A 16,245-nucleotide genomic window follows, 5' to 3' on the forward strand; every position below is an offset into this window, starting at 1 on the left:
AGAATTGTGGAACGAATTAAATTCATGAACTGAGGTAACACTATATGGAAGCTGCTGTCATGGTGAGGAGGCAATATAACCATTCACCAGTCATCTCTGTAAGAACTATGTAAACATCCTCTTTAACCCTGGGACAGAGACAAACACTGAACAAGCAAAGGTATTCAGATTTCTACTTATAAAGAGAAAGCACTCTTGCATAATGCCAGACAACCCCAGCGTCTGTGCAAGGGAACACAGATATTGAGATGAGGCCATCAAGGACAAAGAGAACAGAGAATGCAGCTCAGCCAGTTCCATCTTGATCCCCCAATCATCAAAAATTGGACATAGGAGGGACTGGGGATTTAGCTCAGTGGTTCCAGCACCTGCCTTGCAAGCGCAAGGTCCTGAGTTTGATTCCCGGTACCAAAAAAAAAAAAATTTGACACAGGAAAGAAAACAATGGGAATATAACAAATGAGGCTGGGGATGTACTGAGGAAGACACCAAAATCAACAAAGCAAGCCCACTAACAGGGCATAGCTAGCCCCTGGGCCACCAACATTTTAGCAGACACTGGCTCTCGTGAGCTTTATTCTACATCAGAAGCACTAGAGGTGCTCATTTGTAACTGTAGACTCCAATATAAGAAAAAGGATTATAAACCCATCTGTTTAAGCATAATCTGAACTGCACTAGAAGGAATTAGGTACCATAAATTGGGAAACTGAGTAAGAAAACAAATCTCAAGTTTCACAAATGAGACCACAGACCACAAAATCAGAGAGATCTTGTGTCCTGAGAGATTCTGTGGTGGGGGTGGGATGGGGGGGTGAGGCCAGGAACCACCACTTAGCAACATGCACACCCGAGAGACACACAACCACAGGGGATGTTCTCCTTCTCTCTTCTCCCCACCCCAGGCCCATCATCTATGGTCCATCACTCAAATGCTGCCAATATCGCTGTCCCCGCCAGTGACACAGAAGACAACTCTACAATTCTCCCTTGTTTGCACAGTCCTCCACCAGCCACACTTCCCTACCATTTAGAGACACTGATCAACAGCTGTCAGGGGCCTTGTCCAAAATCTCCACTTAAAAATTCTGAGAATGATCAAAACAAATCACAACATGGCTCTCATGAAGAGTTTTAAATAAGCAGCACACCTGATAAATTCCCGGCATGAAGTCTCCATAAACTAGTTTTAAAGTTTTCTTAAAAAAAAAAAAATCCATATACACAAACTTCATTATTAGAAATAACCCTGCAGACCATGTGGGTGGACCTAGAAATGAGCCCCCTCTGATCACAGCCTCAGTGTTCTCAGCCTGAGTCCCACTTCCTAATAGCACTCTGTGAAATTGGCAGAAAGCCCAATCCAAACCTTGGGCAAGACAATGTCACCAAGAATCAGATGGCTCTTCTCAGAATACAATGCCCTTAAATGCCTCCTCCTCCACATCCCTTCTTGGGAGACAGCTTAGAGCACCTCTACCCCCATCTACAGAATGGTGACCTAACAGAGCTGTTCATCTCCCTTTGTCAATAGAATTTAAATAATTTTTATATAAGCTGACCTCAAAAACAGTATCATGAATATGGTTAATAACCATCATCCTTACTAATTCAATTTATGAACCAGTAAAATAACGAACACACTGTATGTTGTTGTATCTATGAATCAACTGAGTCTTATGAACATCCTCATTTCAGAAATGTGAATCTCTGCATAGAAGTGCACAGAAAAGGTGCATCTGGGGGCTGCGGATTTAGCTCAGTGGTGCTGCCGCCTGCCTCGAAAGCCCAAGGGCCCAAGTTTGTTCCCTGGTACCAAAAAAAAAAAAAAAAGAAAAGAAAAGATGCATTTGAGAATCATGAAAAATAAATATGGTGACATTTCTAACTCCTCAAGCTCTGAAAGTTCTCCCAATCACCCCATTCATTTTACTCAAGCAGTAAACCTCATATAGCTCCCTCCCACCCTCAATACAATCAAATACCTCTAAGATACTCATTCCCCGACCCCTGTAGTGTGCTCTTTCCTCAGTCCTCTCCATCCTGCAACCAGAATAATCTTTGGACAGTGTAAAGACTACAAATGGTTTATTGGTAAATTTGCAAACCAGTGATCCTCCTTCAAACTAAGATCCATCAACCAGTTGTCAGCCCTTAGCTTCTTTCACTTCTCTTCCCCCAAAAGTCACCTTTCCAAAGCGTGGAGCTCGTACCAGTTCCTACAAGTCAATGTCCGCCCAATGCCCTCAGATCTCTATAGCCTCTTCTTCCACTCTCCTTTCCTGAGTCCTCCTTCTTGGTGACTCCATCTAAGAAAATCACTGTGTCAGTCTCAATCACAGCATGCCATGCAGACCTTCTGAAGCAGTTTTATAATTATTTTCCATCACCATCACAGCTGCAACTTCATGAAAGAAAGCCACACTCTACATCACTCGCATCTGCATTCTAGGCCCTACTCTAGCACCTAGACTCAATTTGACAAATTAAATAAACCAATGACCACATCCCATCCCTTTCTCAACACGACTCAGTAATGTTGGAATCCTATAGAAACCTGGAAGAGAGAAAAACAAGAATATCTTGCTCAATGAACACATGACTTAAAATTATTCCCTGAGTGCTTGACCTGGGTACCAGGTATCCCAGCACTGGAATCCTAACCCTCTTCCCACAAACTGTCTGGTACCAAATCTAGTCACCTTCCAAAGACTACCCCCAAAGCACGACAAAAAGTACAAATAAGTTCAAGGCTTCATCTTTTCCTTTTTTCATTAAACAGGCCTAGTTTTTTCTGTAAATGTGAAAATCTGGATTCAAAAGGCCAGATATAATGAAAAAAATTCAAGGAACACCACAAAACATAATCAAGAAACTGCAAACAAGCTGTGTAATCACAGGCTAAGGAGGCATTCCCAGCCAGCTCAAGGCTGCTAAAAGCATGCTATCAGGTCATAAAATTTAAAAAGGCCTACAGACCAGCCTTGAATAAACAAAACCCTTCTCAGAGCCTCAACTTCCTACTGTAAAAAGAGACTTGTAATGATGTCTCTTAAGAGGTTATCATGGGCATAAGGTAAAAGACAAGGCAAATACACTTACAAAGATGCCAGGCGAACTACACCCAACCTCTCTGCTAGCCCTACTGGTTCCTATCCCCTGGGAAGCATGAAAGCTGTTCCCAGATCATGCTGCTTCACAAACACATGCATGCCCAGCTCACGTGTCCTTATGTCCTTCCAAATAAATGGTGTAATAAAACGTGCCAAGGAGGACACTCAAGCTCACTCACCAAAGGCATCTGCTACAGATTTCTCCCTTAAAGTCCACAAGGGCTTTTGTAGGAAGGTAGCCCTTAAGCAAGCAGCCCAGCTCCTATGAACAAAAATGCTTGCTCATTTTTCCAGGATCCTGAGAAGCATGAGGTGGGGGTGGGAAGGTGGGTAGGGTGTTAGGTTTCTATTAGATTCCAGAAGGCAGAAAAAAGGATGAGACACCACTGCTTCCTCCAACCGTTCACCAGAGTAGGAATTCTCAACGAACATGACTATGCCCCAGGGGACATATGTATGGAAAGACATTTCTGTCACAACTGAGGTAGGGAGAAGGACCATGGGCATCTTGTGGGTAGTGGCCAGGGATGCTGCTAAATTCCCCTGGAGGCACAGGCAAACCTGGAGCAAGAAAAGTGTCAGCCTCTGAGGCCAAGGGCCTTGCCCAAGACACAGAGCTGCAACCCCAGTGTAGGAAGAGAAGCCTCTCATGAGTGCCACTGATTCTGGCCTTGATAAGCACACCACTGCCAGCAAGTTCAGGCAGCAAAGGGTGGTAGAAAGACCCAGAAAAGAATTCTGTCACTCATTCGTAGGTAAAGGAAAGAGGATGAGGAAGTGGAACTGGGGAGGATTTTACAAGAGAAAAGGGAGGGAAATGAAGGTTGGTGTTTCCCTGAGTATAAAACAGAAAACTTCCTAGAAAAAGTAAATGCTTTCCCCCTGAAATCTAAATGTGTTCCTGTTACTAAGCAGGCACAAACAATGATGGTCAGCCCTGAAGTCAACACCATCATCCTCTCAGTGACAAATGGAAACGGAGAGATCAGCCATCACAGATGCTGGATCCAAACTCCCTGTAGAAAAGTACCATTCCCAAAACCCCAGGACTGAGCTAAGGGAGCACTCAGCAGGAACTGTGAGGATCAGGATAATCCTACTGGAAAGAAGGAAGCAGACCAGGGGAGTAGGGGGAAGGGGGTTTTGAAAGAAATAAAGAATAGTAGGACCTTCAGTAGCTTTGTAGTTTTGAGAACAGCAACCCACCCCTGCTTTGTGGTGTGGGGGATCAGGGATCAAACCTCAGGCCTTCCTTATACGTGCTACACAAGCATTCTACCACTGAGTTACACTTTCAGTACCACTCCCTTGCTTTTTTTCTTTTTTTTAAAAAAAAGACTGTGATAATACTGACAGTCCTTAACCAAGGAACCTCCTCGTTCCCCCTTTTGATTCCACCCTGTACAAAACAGATCGAAGAATACTCTGCTCCCCATCAGTCTCAAAATTTTGAGTACTGTATGTCATATTAATTTCCTAGTTTTGACAGAAGTACCAAAGCAAAGGAAGATGTTATGAGGGGAAGTAGAACGAAGAATACATAGGAATTTTCTGTACTATACCCTGTACAGAATACTTTACAATAAAAAGTTTTAAAACACCAAAAGACAAAAAAAGCTGTTTGAGCATAAACCCCTGGCTTTCTTCTGAGAGTTAGCCAATTACTACTGCAAGCGTATGTGGGTACCAAGTTTGGAAGCTCCGGGTGTCAGGAACAAGCTCAAGGAAGAAGAGAATAGGCTGTTCAGGGCTTGATCAAGCAAGTACACATCAGACATTCAGCAACTGAGGAGTGCACAGTGAGAATGAATGAAAGATAGCACTGACCCTCAGTGTTCTGAATTAACAGAGATTCTTTTTTTTTGTTTTGTTTTGGTTTTGGTACTGGAGATTGAACTCAGCTCCTCGCACTTTCGAGATAGGCGGCACAACCACTGAGCTAAATCCCTGGCCCCTAGAGATTCTACTCTGTAGTGAAAAGATTTTTTTCATTAATACCATAGTTCATTAGAGCAGTGGTGATGAATCTATGGCACTCTTGCCACTGTGGGCTACTTGTATCATTGAAAGCTCTAAAAGGGGCACCATCACTGGGTTAGAGGATCTACAGCCAGTTCCTATTTTACAGATGGGAACTTTCAGGGAAAAGGAAAACATGTGTATAATCTATCAAGTCAGATATAACACCCATCTCATCAATACAACATAGTCCCTGAAAGATAAATGTCTTTCATTTGATTGTAACACAAAAAGATGGCTTCTACTGATAGCTTCAACCCACAGCAAGGGTAAGAAAAAAAACCAGTCTCACCAATTCTCATGATTCTGGAGAAAAAGGCAAAGTGACAAGAATTCTCTCCATCAACAAAGGGAGTCAAGGAGGTGTGGCTAAATCACCCTTACCTAACCCTCCTGTTGCTAGCTCATCACGGAAAACATAAATTTCATTTAGAGAGCTACTCCTAAGAAATACGGATTATGCTCCTATCATCTAATAACACATTTTCAGTTATAGATTTTCTCTGCAAGTGCAATAAAATCCATATGCCAAAGCATCCACTAAAAACCCACAGCACTGACAGCCAAGGGCAACTTACCATATTTGGCACATTGGTGACTGAAGTATTCTTGATGTCATTAGGGAAGGTAGGCAAACTGTTGACCATGTTCTGTTTGCTGGATAACTGGGGGTTTACCCCAGTGGCTCCCATTTGCTGCCCTCCAGTTTGATTAAAGGGCGGCTGTCCAAATGGACTCGTGTTACCAGTCATTCCCATCTGAAATAAAAACAAGAAAGATCAGCTGTCACAAGGCAATCATACACAAAAGAAAGGGCTTCAGAAAAGCTTACTTGACCCAATGATGGAAAAATTATTATTTCCTGTGAAGCTCTCATTTCAATTATAAATTAAAGGCTTACTATCTGAGTTCATAATTCAGGATTTCGAACAGAGCAAGTTGCTCAAAAAGCTATAGCTACAGGCAGGAGGCTAATAAGCTGCTCCAAACTGCTACACCTATGCCCCTATGCGAAACATACCCCATAAAGGGCAGTACTTTTCTCTCCTCCCCTTCAACCATGATCCCTGTCCCAGCCCCAGCCCCTCCTACCTGGATGAGGGCCTTGAGAGTCAACTATCATGGGCACTTCCTTCAGTTCAATCCTTAATTATTTTGTATTTCATTTCTTTCAGGTTTCCCATCATATCTGAACTAAGTTTCCATTAGTTCAAAATGCACAGTAGAAACATAGGCAACAAAATTATATAATTTTGGGGATTTGCTTTAAAAATGGTCCAGTGAGTAAGCAGTGATGGCAAGAGGGGTGTAAATTAAAGGCACCGCCAGCATGCTGCTAACTGCCAATTCGATGACAGTAAGGAAGCTGGGCCGTGTCATCCCCTTTAATATTACACGTTGGGGATTTCCCCTTTAAAAAGTTGGAAAAAATTAACATGAAGCTGGACATAGTGGCCTATTCCTATAATCCCATCTACTTGAGAGCAGCCTGGGCAACTCAGCAAGACTTTGTCTCAAAATTAAAAAATAAGGCTGGGCCAGGAATTTAGCTCAGTGGTTTCACCACCTGCCTTGCAAGCGCAGGGTCCCAAATTCGATCCCCAGTACCTGCCCCGCCCCCAAAAAAGGCTGAGCATAGTGATGCACACCCGTAATCCTAGCACTTTGGGAGGCTGAAGCCAGAGGATCACAAATTTGAGCCCAGCCTGGGCAACTTGGACAGACCTTGTCTCAAAAAATAACAAGAGCTGGGGACGTAGTTCAGAGGCCCTGGGTTGGAGGGGTATCAAACATACAGTAGATAAAAGCAAGATGGGGAAGGAGGTACTCTCAGCTATGTCACCATGAGGCTAGCCACAGACCCAGGCCAGTTTCCTTAGGCCTCCATGGCCCCAACCCCAAACACAACACTGCAATGCTTACCTGTTCCCCTGGTGAGAAACAAAAACTAAGCACCAAGAAACTGGATGTTTAGGTTGCCTGCCCTTGCTTTTTAACAAAGTTGGAATATTCTACCTACTGTCTAATGTTGATTCTACTTTTTAGCATCTTGGTCTTTTTGATGTTTGGATTGGGAAGAAGAGTCCTGTGCAGAGGAAGATTTCCAGGGATGAGTTTTCATTTAAGAAATCACCACCAGCCATGGTAGCACATGCCTGTAATCCTAGCTACTTGAAGATTGAGGCAGGAGGATTCTAAGGCCAGTCTGGGCAACTTAGCAAGACCTTGTCTCAAAATGAAAATTAAAAAGGGCCAGGGATGTAGCTCAGTAGTAGAGTGCTTGCCGCAGATGCACAGGACCCTGGGTTCAGTCCCCAGCACTACTGCCATAGAAAAAAAAATATCACTAACAGTCCCAGCTGGTAAATGCCCACACCAGTGCATCCACTCTGGCTAGTTTATATCCTTCTGTGGGACTTTTTATCTTTTGTTCTGCAAGGTGAGCAACTTGAATGAGATGGATCACATGGTTTCTTTTAGCTCTAAAAATCTAAGCTGTACACAAAGGTATGTATAACACAACTAATTCCAACTCACACTTTTGTGCTGACAAGCCCCACATAAAACAATGAAAGAAGTGTAGCCGAAGACTTTGCTGTGTGCATTCTCTTACACAGGTGGTTTCCTTTCCCATGTAGCCCTCACAGCTGACCTTCCTCACCTTTCTGAAAGTAGACCCAGTCTAGCTGCCACTTTTGCCCTATGTAAGTCAACTGAAACAGAAAGCCCACCAATGAAGCTCAGCTTTGAGTTCAGAAGATTTAAGGTGAAATGCCAGCTGAGTGAACATACAAAAGGGCGCTCCTGATTCTCAACTAGGTTCCCTCGATTGTAATTGGAAACTCAGAAGAACTGAAGCAGGAATATGTATTTTTAGAAAGTACTATACTAAATTAATTCCATATAGCAATTACTACTTTCAGAATTTCTGTATATTACATATAATCAAACTGCTGGAACACTGTTTTTAAAGGCCCCCAATTTCAAAACCAACAAAAACCATACAGTTACAAATTCCAATTTCTAAATGTCTCTACTTTGGACCAAATATAAATTCATTCACCCTTGACACCTTCATTGTCAACCAGTATCTACCAAGTGTTTGCTTTGAGCAGTCACACCAGTTCTGAGTATGTGTAGATGCTTCACTGAGCTTGCTTTTTCTTGACAAACAAGAAAAATCAATGTCTTCTGGAAGCTTTTGATTAATTAAGATATGATTAGTTAGCTTCAAAGTGGATGGCTGTGAGCAGTATTAGGAAGGGCCCAGGAACTATCCTTCTACTCACACCAAGTGTCTCTTCAGTGAAGAGGGAGAAACAAATATAAAGAGGCCAGCCAACAAGCTTCTAAGGGGCCCCATGGTTCTCAAAGTTCACCTGATTTCTTTTACAAAAATCTATTTCTAAAACTTTGCAAATATTTTTGACAGAGTTCCGAAGATCATCTTGCAAAAGTAAAAACGAGGTGGGTGTATCTGGTCACTGAGGAATAAAACTTGCCTGGTCAGACTCTGGGGCACTTTCTAACTGGTTCATTTCAAAGAGTACTAACTGTATGTTGATAGATTCCTGCAGGAAATTTCTTTGTACCTTTTCTCCTTGGTCATGGGACAAGATGGACCATTTTAACAAGATTTTGATACTCAAAAGGTAATAACCATGGCAAGTTCTAAGGTCACATACAGCATGTAAGAGATGTCCAGCCCACAGGAGTCTACACATTGTGAAAAATGGTGGTGTTGGTTGGAATTCCATACTGAGCCTATGACAAAAACAAACCCAGGCTATCATGGGAAGTCAGAGGAAGGGGTCTCTGGCCCCAGATCCAGCTACAGCTTCTCCTTAGCCAGCTGAAAGCTAGTTAACAGTGAAGCCAAAGAGGCCAGTCCTTTGAAAGGCTACCACCTTCACTTCCAGGCAAGTTAGCTGCCATCCCCAACCATCTCCTGGCAGAGCCAGGTAAAACTCAAGGGCCACACTCCAATTTTCTGCTATAGTGTTAGGGAGTGGCCATTTGCTTCTAGAAATTCTGGATTTCTGAATTCTTATTCTGTATCTATTCTCCACTGACCAAACTGAACAACGGTGACCTCCAGTTCTAGCTGAACATATTTTATTTTATTTTTTGGGGGGTACCAGGGATCAAACTCAGGACCTTGTGCTTGTGAGGCAGATACGGTGCTGCTGAGCTAAATCCCCAGCCCAACATATTTTTTTTTTGGTAGTACTGGGGATCGAGCCCAGGTCTCTGAGCATGCCAGTCAAGCACTCTATCAATGAGCTACACCCCTAGTCTACAACACATACATACATTTTAGAACCAATACTCAAAATGAAGTAGTAAAATTAAGATGTCAAACTCCGATCAATAAAAACTTACTTAGTTCTTTTTAATTTCCCATTACCAGAAAATAATTTAGTAAATTTGGCTTTATTTTCAACTTGAGTTTATCAGGATTTGGTTTAAGGCTGCTATAGAGAACCTCCAAGCTAATCTTTCCAATAAAACTTAAAAAGCTGACCAGAACAAAAATAGCAACTGTTCAGTGATGGTGAAATTTATACATGAACTAATTAAAACCTATGGAATGCTTAATTCTGCCTCATCCACTGACAAGCCCATACATGTTAAAATGTGTTTTTCACTCTCCCCTTCCAAACAGAACCCTTCCAGTACAGGTGGTCCTGACTTAACAACCTACCTGTTTAATATCTGTTCCTGCTGCTCAGACTTATGACCCATCTTTTTTGTGTATGTACAGTTCTGTACATCTTGTTTATAGAGCCTAAATGTCTTTTTGGGGAGTACAGTACATCGTGTTTATAAAGTATTGTAATTTTTGCTGATTGTACTGTGCAGTATAGTAGTTTGATGGTCTGTTATACATTATACTATTACATGTAAGAGCTACGCAAATAAAAGTAAAATTAGCAAGTTGGAGTTTCCTCTGACCCTTTTTTTTGTCCTGAATATTGTAATGTACATGCTATTTACAATTCCTCATTTAGCAACCAATTCACTTAATGACCTAGTTGACCTAGTCACAGGAATGGAACTCAATTGTTAAATGAGGAATGTCTGTATTTAATCTAAGTTCAATCTCAGAAAATAGGAAAGTTAACGATTCTATTCTAAGAACTTATAAAAAAAAAAAAAGGACAAGCTCTCTCATAATGAAATCCATTAAACAATCCCTTACTGTGCTACCAAATTTTCCCAAGAAAAAGCAGTGTGACCAACTCTATCAATCAGCTGTTCAAGAACCTGCTTAGGTGCTGCATCTCTCTTCACTGAGAGAATAAAAACATGTAAACTGCAGTCCCTGTGTGTAAGGAAAGAACACTAGAAAAGGAGAAAAACACTAGAGCCAGATTTGGGCCTATCCATCCACAAAGAAGAGGGTCCTCTGTGGCAGGAAACCTTTCGTTTTGGTGGGAAGGCCCCAACCAGGCCCTACCACAGACCTTCCAATCTGGGCTCTGATATACTGACCCCTCAGCTTCAGTGGTCATCTCTGGCTGTAAACAGCTTCCTGTTTACTTCAGAATGTGGGACAAGTGTTCACTTTCGACTTGTATTGCTATCAGTTAAAGAGCAGGTTTCCTCTCCCCCTCACTGCATTAACCAGGAGAACAAACCTTACTGCTCACCTTTCCCACCTAACTCAAGAAAGATCCAGTCTCTAAAAAAGGTAATGAACAGAAATCCAGGAACTATGGAGGGGGTTAAGGAGGAATGGCACTGATACTGAAAAGGAGGTAAGATGGAAAGAATACAAGCACATCATCCCAGGATAAGTTTCTCCCTAGAACAGGATCTACAGTTGAGTGAGTCACACACCCATGCTCATGCTCCTCTATAGGATGGGGGAACAGAGAAACATCTTCACAGTGTGGCTACACTAGTGGTAATTCCTCTCACGTTACAGCAGCCCAGAATCCACTGGGATGAGACAATGGGCAGGTACTGCCTGGGTAGCCAGTGGGGACGGGGGAGAGTAGTTTGGGTGGTAACACCTGGGCAAGTTTTGTATGATGTGCATTTTTGAGGGGAAAGGAGCATTATTAGATTCTCAAAGGGAGTCTAAAGAGGGCCCTAAAATCTCCTAAAGATAAAGACACTGGAATTGGATGTAGCCACCTGGAGATCTTGGCAAGTTCACGAAGAAAACAGGTCCTGTCTCCCCTGAAGCAAGAACATTTGAGTGAAAAGAAGGAAAGAGAAGGTTCCTGGATGTAAATGTCATTTCTTAGGATACCCTTTATGTAGACACTCACTCTAGAAAAAAATTATAGATCCAGAAGACACCAAAGACAGACAGCATCCCAGTTACTGGGTGTTCCCAAAGCAGAAGAAAATGACAAAGGCTCGAGTGACTTTTGATTTCTTTTATTCTTAACTTGAATCCTTCATGATTTGTGGAGGTCTAAAGAAATCTATTCACTTAATGAAAAGTATCAGGGAAATAAAAAAGATGAAGAACACCTATTTCTTGGGAAAGAAAAGTCCCCATAGCATTCACAATCCTCAAAGAAGAGCAAGCGTGACCCTGATCTTAAACCCATGCCACATACACAAGCCTTACATAGACAGTCTCCTTCCAGAGACACCAACTACTCATGAAAACAATCATGTTATAAATCTCCAGATGATCACTTGCAACATACTGTACATTCAAGGGAAGGGTCTGACCACACCTAAATGCCTGGACAGAACATGCTGTGTGGCCAGCAAGAGGAAGATGACAGGCAGACACATATTACCACACAGGATGTCAGGTCTCAGCTGGGGCTTAGGGAAAACACTTCCAGGTGGTAGCAAATGCTGAGTTTGATGTGGTTTCAATGAGTCCACATTGTTGTTTTCAAAAGCTGACTTCAGTTTTCCTTACACCTTGATACCACTTAAAACTACAATACACAGCACAGTGCTTAGAGGAAGTGAGGCTTTGCTGGTCAGATGGCATACAAAAAAGAAATAAAATACAATCTTCAGCAATAAACCTAGTTAAGGACAATCAGACAACTGAAAGTACTAACTAAATCACTTCATAAACAAAGAAAGAATTGTCCAGAAAGCTCAAATACAGCAAATTACCTCAAGAACTCACTGTGAAGCTCCACATTCTCCACCCAGAGACCCTGCCCTATACCATGTGGTTTGTCCCCACCTCATTTGAGCAGAGCCATGACATTACAAATATATGGAACTCAAATGAGTACAACTAGAAGAAGACATAGGCTCTATCCCTTACCAGGCAAGCTAAGGCCATTTGGACAAAACCAACTCAATGCCTTTAAAAAAAAAATACAAACAAAAAATTCTATTGGAAAACAACCACAAGTAAGATTTTATTCAGTGAGGTGGTATATAACCTTGTGTCAACAGTGTGGACTCGGGATATAACTGGACTAAATTATGGCTCTGCTACTTGCTATGTGGTCTTGGGCAATTTACTTAAACCTCTTGATACCCTGCTCTTACCATCTGTAAACAGCACCTCATCTCAAGGCTGTGTGAGTCTGAAACAAACTCATATCCATAAAGTTCCCAGGAGAGGAGCTGACAAGCAGAAGTGCTTCAACAGGGCCAGGGATGTGGCTCAGTGGTATAGCGCCTGCTTGGCAAGCACAAGGTCCTGAGTTTGATTCCTGGTACTGGGGGTAAAAAAATTAAAAAAAAAAAAAGAAGAGCTACAAGTGTCAGCTACTTTATGGGAATAATTATTCTGCATCTTTGGGGGATGATCACTTTATACTAGATATAGCTTCTTTCCTATATATGCCTAACGTAATAATGAAATACAGGAACATTTTTCAAAGAACATGTAATGCCAGAGAATGGCTCAAACACAGGCTGTAGTAGGAGGCCAGCTGGAATCACTGGTTATCTGATTGAGAAAGGTTTCAAGAAACATGAAAAATACTGTGACAAAAATCAATCTTATGAGTTTACTACTTGTAGAAATATTCTGAAGAGACTATTATTTTCAAACTGTCCTAGTGAATCAAACATTTCCAGTTTTCACTCATTTTCAATGTTCATTTCAAACTTAAAACAATATAAGCAAATGATCAAAATATCCTAAACTAAAATGCCTGGGCTGAAATTAAAGCCAATTATAGATGAATATAACATGAATGAACATGATGAACAAAACATTCTTATGAAAAAAGAAATCCATGTGCCTCCCACTAGTAAGTGACCAGTCCATTGGATGTGGCTTCAGTTTGACCTATTTGGTAAGGTGGGATTTCCAGCATCATTCTCCACAAGATGGCATACACTTAAAACCATAAATTCATATAAGGTATATAAAAACAACACAACTCAATATGCTAGGAGCAAAGTGTGTAAATAATTTAAGGGACAGAAATATCCATTCTTTTCAGTGGTATAAAGAACTATAATTAAGCCAGACTATGGCCAGATCATTTGTAAACCCAAAAGCATTTTCACTTGGCAATCTACCAGGTTGGAAAAAAGCCAAGAAAAGCAGTTTTCGTGGAAAGATACGGCATATTCAGTTGTCTGCTATTACTTGCTTGCACCTATCAGTTCCAGTATCTGAAGAACTTGGTGACAGAGAACAAGGGAAATACATCACTGCTGATAATGCTGTAGGTATAACTGGCCAGCCAAAGCGCACCTAGGGTACAGAACTGGGCAAGAGTACCTGGGCAGGTGAGCAGCCCACTTCCCGCTTGCTCAACTCTTACAGCCACCACCTTGGAGGACACTCAAAAAAATGTGCAGAGGGCCGGGGATTTAGCTCAGTGGTTTTGCCGCCTGCTGAGCAAGCACAAGCGCCCGAGTTCGATTCCTGGTACAAAAAAAAAAAATGCATCCCTGGATCTGAACATTGAACTTGGACAGATAAAGCCCAACTGGAAGGTGAGAAAAAAGTATTCAGCAACTCTTAACATGCGTCACTTGGACAAAATGTCTTCTTTCAAGAAGCTGTGATTTAGAGAAGTAACTTAGAGATTATGACTTACAGAGGTGGAAACTCAGGCCTAACTACAATCTTCTGACAATGAAGCTAGTACCCTAATACCACTGGTACACCTCAGCAGTCACAGCCTTTAGGGACATCACCTTTCCAAGCTCTGCGCTAACTCAAGCAAAAATATTGGGTTTCCAATCCTGCTTCTGATGGACCCTATAATGAGGCCAACCCTCCTGTCCCTCTGAGCCTTAGTTTTCTTCATGTGTAAAACAGGAGCATTGAGATAATCACTAGGTAGCCTTTGAAGTTCCTTCTGAGGTTAGAATTCTGAGGACTTCTTTGGTTTCAATCAGCACTTGATTCATATGAGGTCTGGAGACAGAGCTACTCACAGTGAGTGACAAATCAAGGCCCTAAATCTATGTGGCTCTGAAACACCATGATCCCTATGGGGCACTAGTGGATGGCCAGCAACCTTTTCAGAAGACCAGGGGTCTCATGGGGCATTCTGCTGTCCACACAGAAAAGGGACCAATCTTCAACAGCTGCACACCCTTGACCAGAGTACTTACAAAAAGCACAGGTAATCCAAAGCAAAATAATCCAAAAAGTGATAAAATTTAAAAGCATTATTCTCCTTAATTCCTTCAAATCCTAACATATTTTTAGGTAGAAGAGCACCCTCTTTAAGACTGAGTACACCTTTCTAGCCTAGCCCAGCCCACACTGGCAATGCAGAAGAAAAGAAGAGGAGATAAAAAGATAAGGGAAGAGGTGAGAAAAAAAATCATTTTATTCTATAAACAGTGACTCTTTATAGATAGTTTACACTTGAGCCCAGCTATAGCACAATGGAACAGAGATGAGGATTTTTCACGTCACTGGATGAACGAAGCATGTACCCCAAACCCTCTGCATAGAGAGCTCTTGTCAAGCGGAGAAGCACCTTCCTCCATGGGTTGGCAATCCACTCACCGATGAAAATGACAGAAAGGATACACAGAGGGTGGCCACAAAGGAACAAGCTAATGGATACAGGTATTACAGGAATTAGAGCAAGAAGACAGAGCAGAACCTGAAAGAAAGCATGAAGGAAGAGAGCCACAGCAGGAAGCAAACTAGAGAACTGTGCACCTCCTCTACAGTAGGCAGGAAACCAGAACTAGTTCTTGAGACAGGATGACAGCTTTTCCTTACCACAGAAGCAGGAACAAGAGCACTTTGGGTGGGGGCAGGAGGTGGCCGTGGGGGCATCCACTGCCAACTCAGGTTCTATGCCACTTCTGCCTGGTGAGTCTCCTGGTCCTAACAGGAAGAAGACTAAAGTAGGGTCAGTGGCACTGCACCTGCCTCGCAAGGGCAAAGTCCTGAGTTCAATCCCAGGTACCAAAAAAAGAAGACTAATGTAGATGAAGAAAGGCCTTGCACATGAAATACCATAAGGTATTTATGAGGTGTAAGGTGCATGCAAAGACATATTGTTGTTTAAAAATACATGTGGCTCTATGTGAAAGATCCTATCAAACTATAGCTGGTACAGGAAAATGTTCTTAAATCAGTCTTCCTGATTGGTGGTATCGGTGAAGAGAGACTGAGGAAGCCTTGGTTCACACAGAGAATGAATGAGAGGTGTTAGGAAGAGTGAGAGGTGCCAAATCAATGTACAGGCTTGGTGGAGCTGGTCAAACAGCTCCACCTCCGAGACAATAAAAAGTTATTCTGATCACTGGCAAGAAAAATGTCCTTGAAGTTAAAAAAAGAGGAGTATACAAAATGTAAAACGCACCCATGTGCATGCATGGACATGTGTGCACACACACACAGAACAAAGAGAAAACATCAGTATTTAATAGTGACTACCCTGGAGGGGTCCTTTTTATATACTATCTATATTAGTCAAAATGTTTACACAAAGCATTATTTTATCATAAGGAGGAAAAATTGCTTTTAAAAAGCATTCTCTACTCAAACATCCTGATTGCCCATAGTGACAAGATGACCTATTATTTGGCTGCAGAGCTGTTCTTAAAATGTTAATTGAAGCTGTCATCAGACACTGAATACTAGGTAGATCAAACTGATTATGACAGTCAGAGATCACTCCTAGGTGGTAATTTAAATCAAATTCACCCTGATTATAACATGGCTATAAACTGTCAT

At 42.0% G+C, this 16,245-nt stretch overlaps 1 protein-coding gene across 3 annotated transcripts in view; it reads right to left on the reverse strand.

Moving 5' to 3' along the window:
* Crebbp (CREB binding lysine acetyltransferase) overlaps positions 1 to 16,245 on the reverse strand; it is a 138,517-nt gene that overhangs the window by 68,213 nt on the left and 54,059 nt on the right. For all 3 annotated transcript variants that reach the window (XM_004864767.4, XM_004864766.4, XM_087202974.1), the window contains exon 3: positions 5,711 to 5,890. In XM_004864767.4, coding sequence (XP_004864824.2) covers positions 5,711 to 5,890 — 180 coding nt within the window. The remainder of the gene's footprint in view (positions 1 to 5,710; positions 5,891 to 16,245) is intronic.

This window comes from Heterocephalus glaber, unplaced genomic scaffold (assembly GCF_053883595.1).
Source record: "Heterocephalus glaber isolate CG9 unplaced genomic scaffold, H.glaber_assembly_v1.0 deba00001781, whole genome shotgun sequence".
NCBI lineage: Eukaryota > Metazoa > Chordata > Mammalia > Rodentia > Bathyergidae > Heterocephalus > Heterocephalus glaber.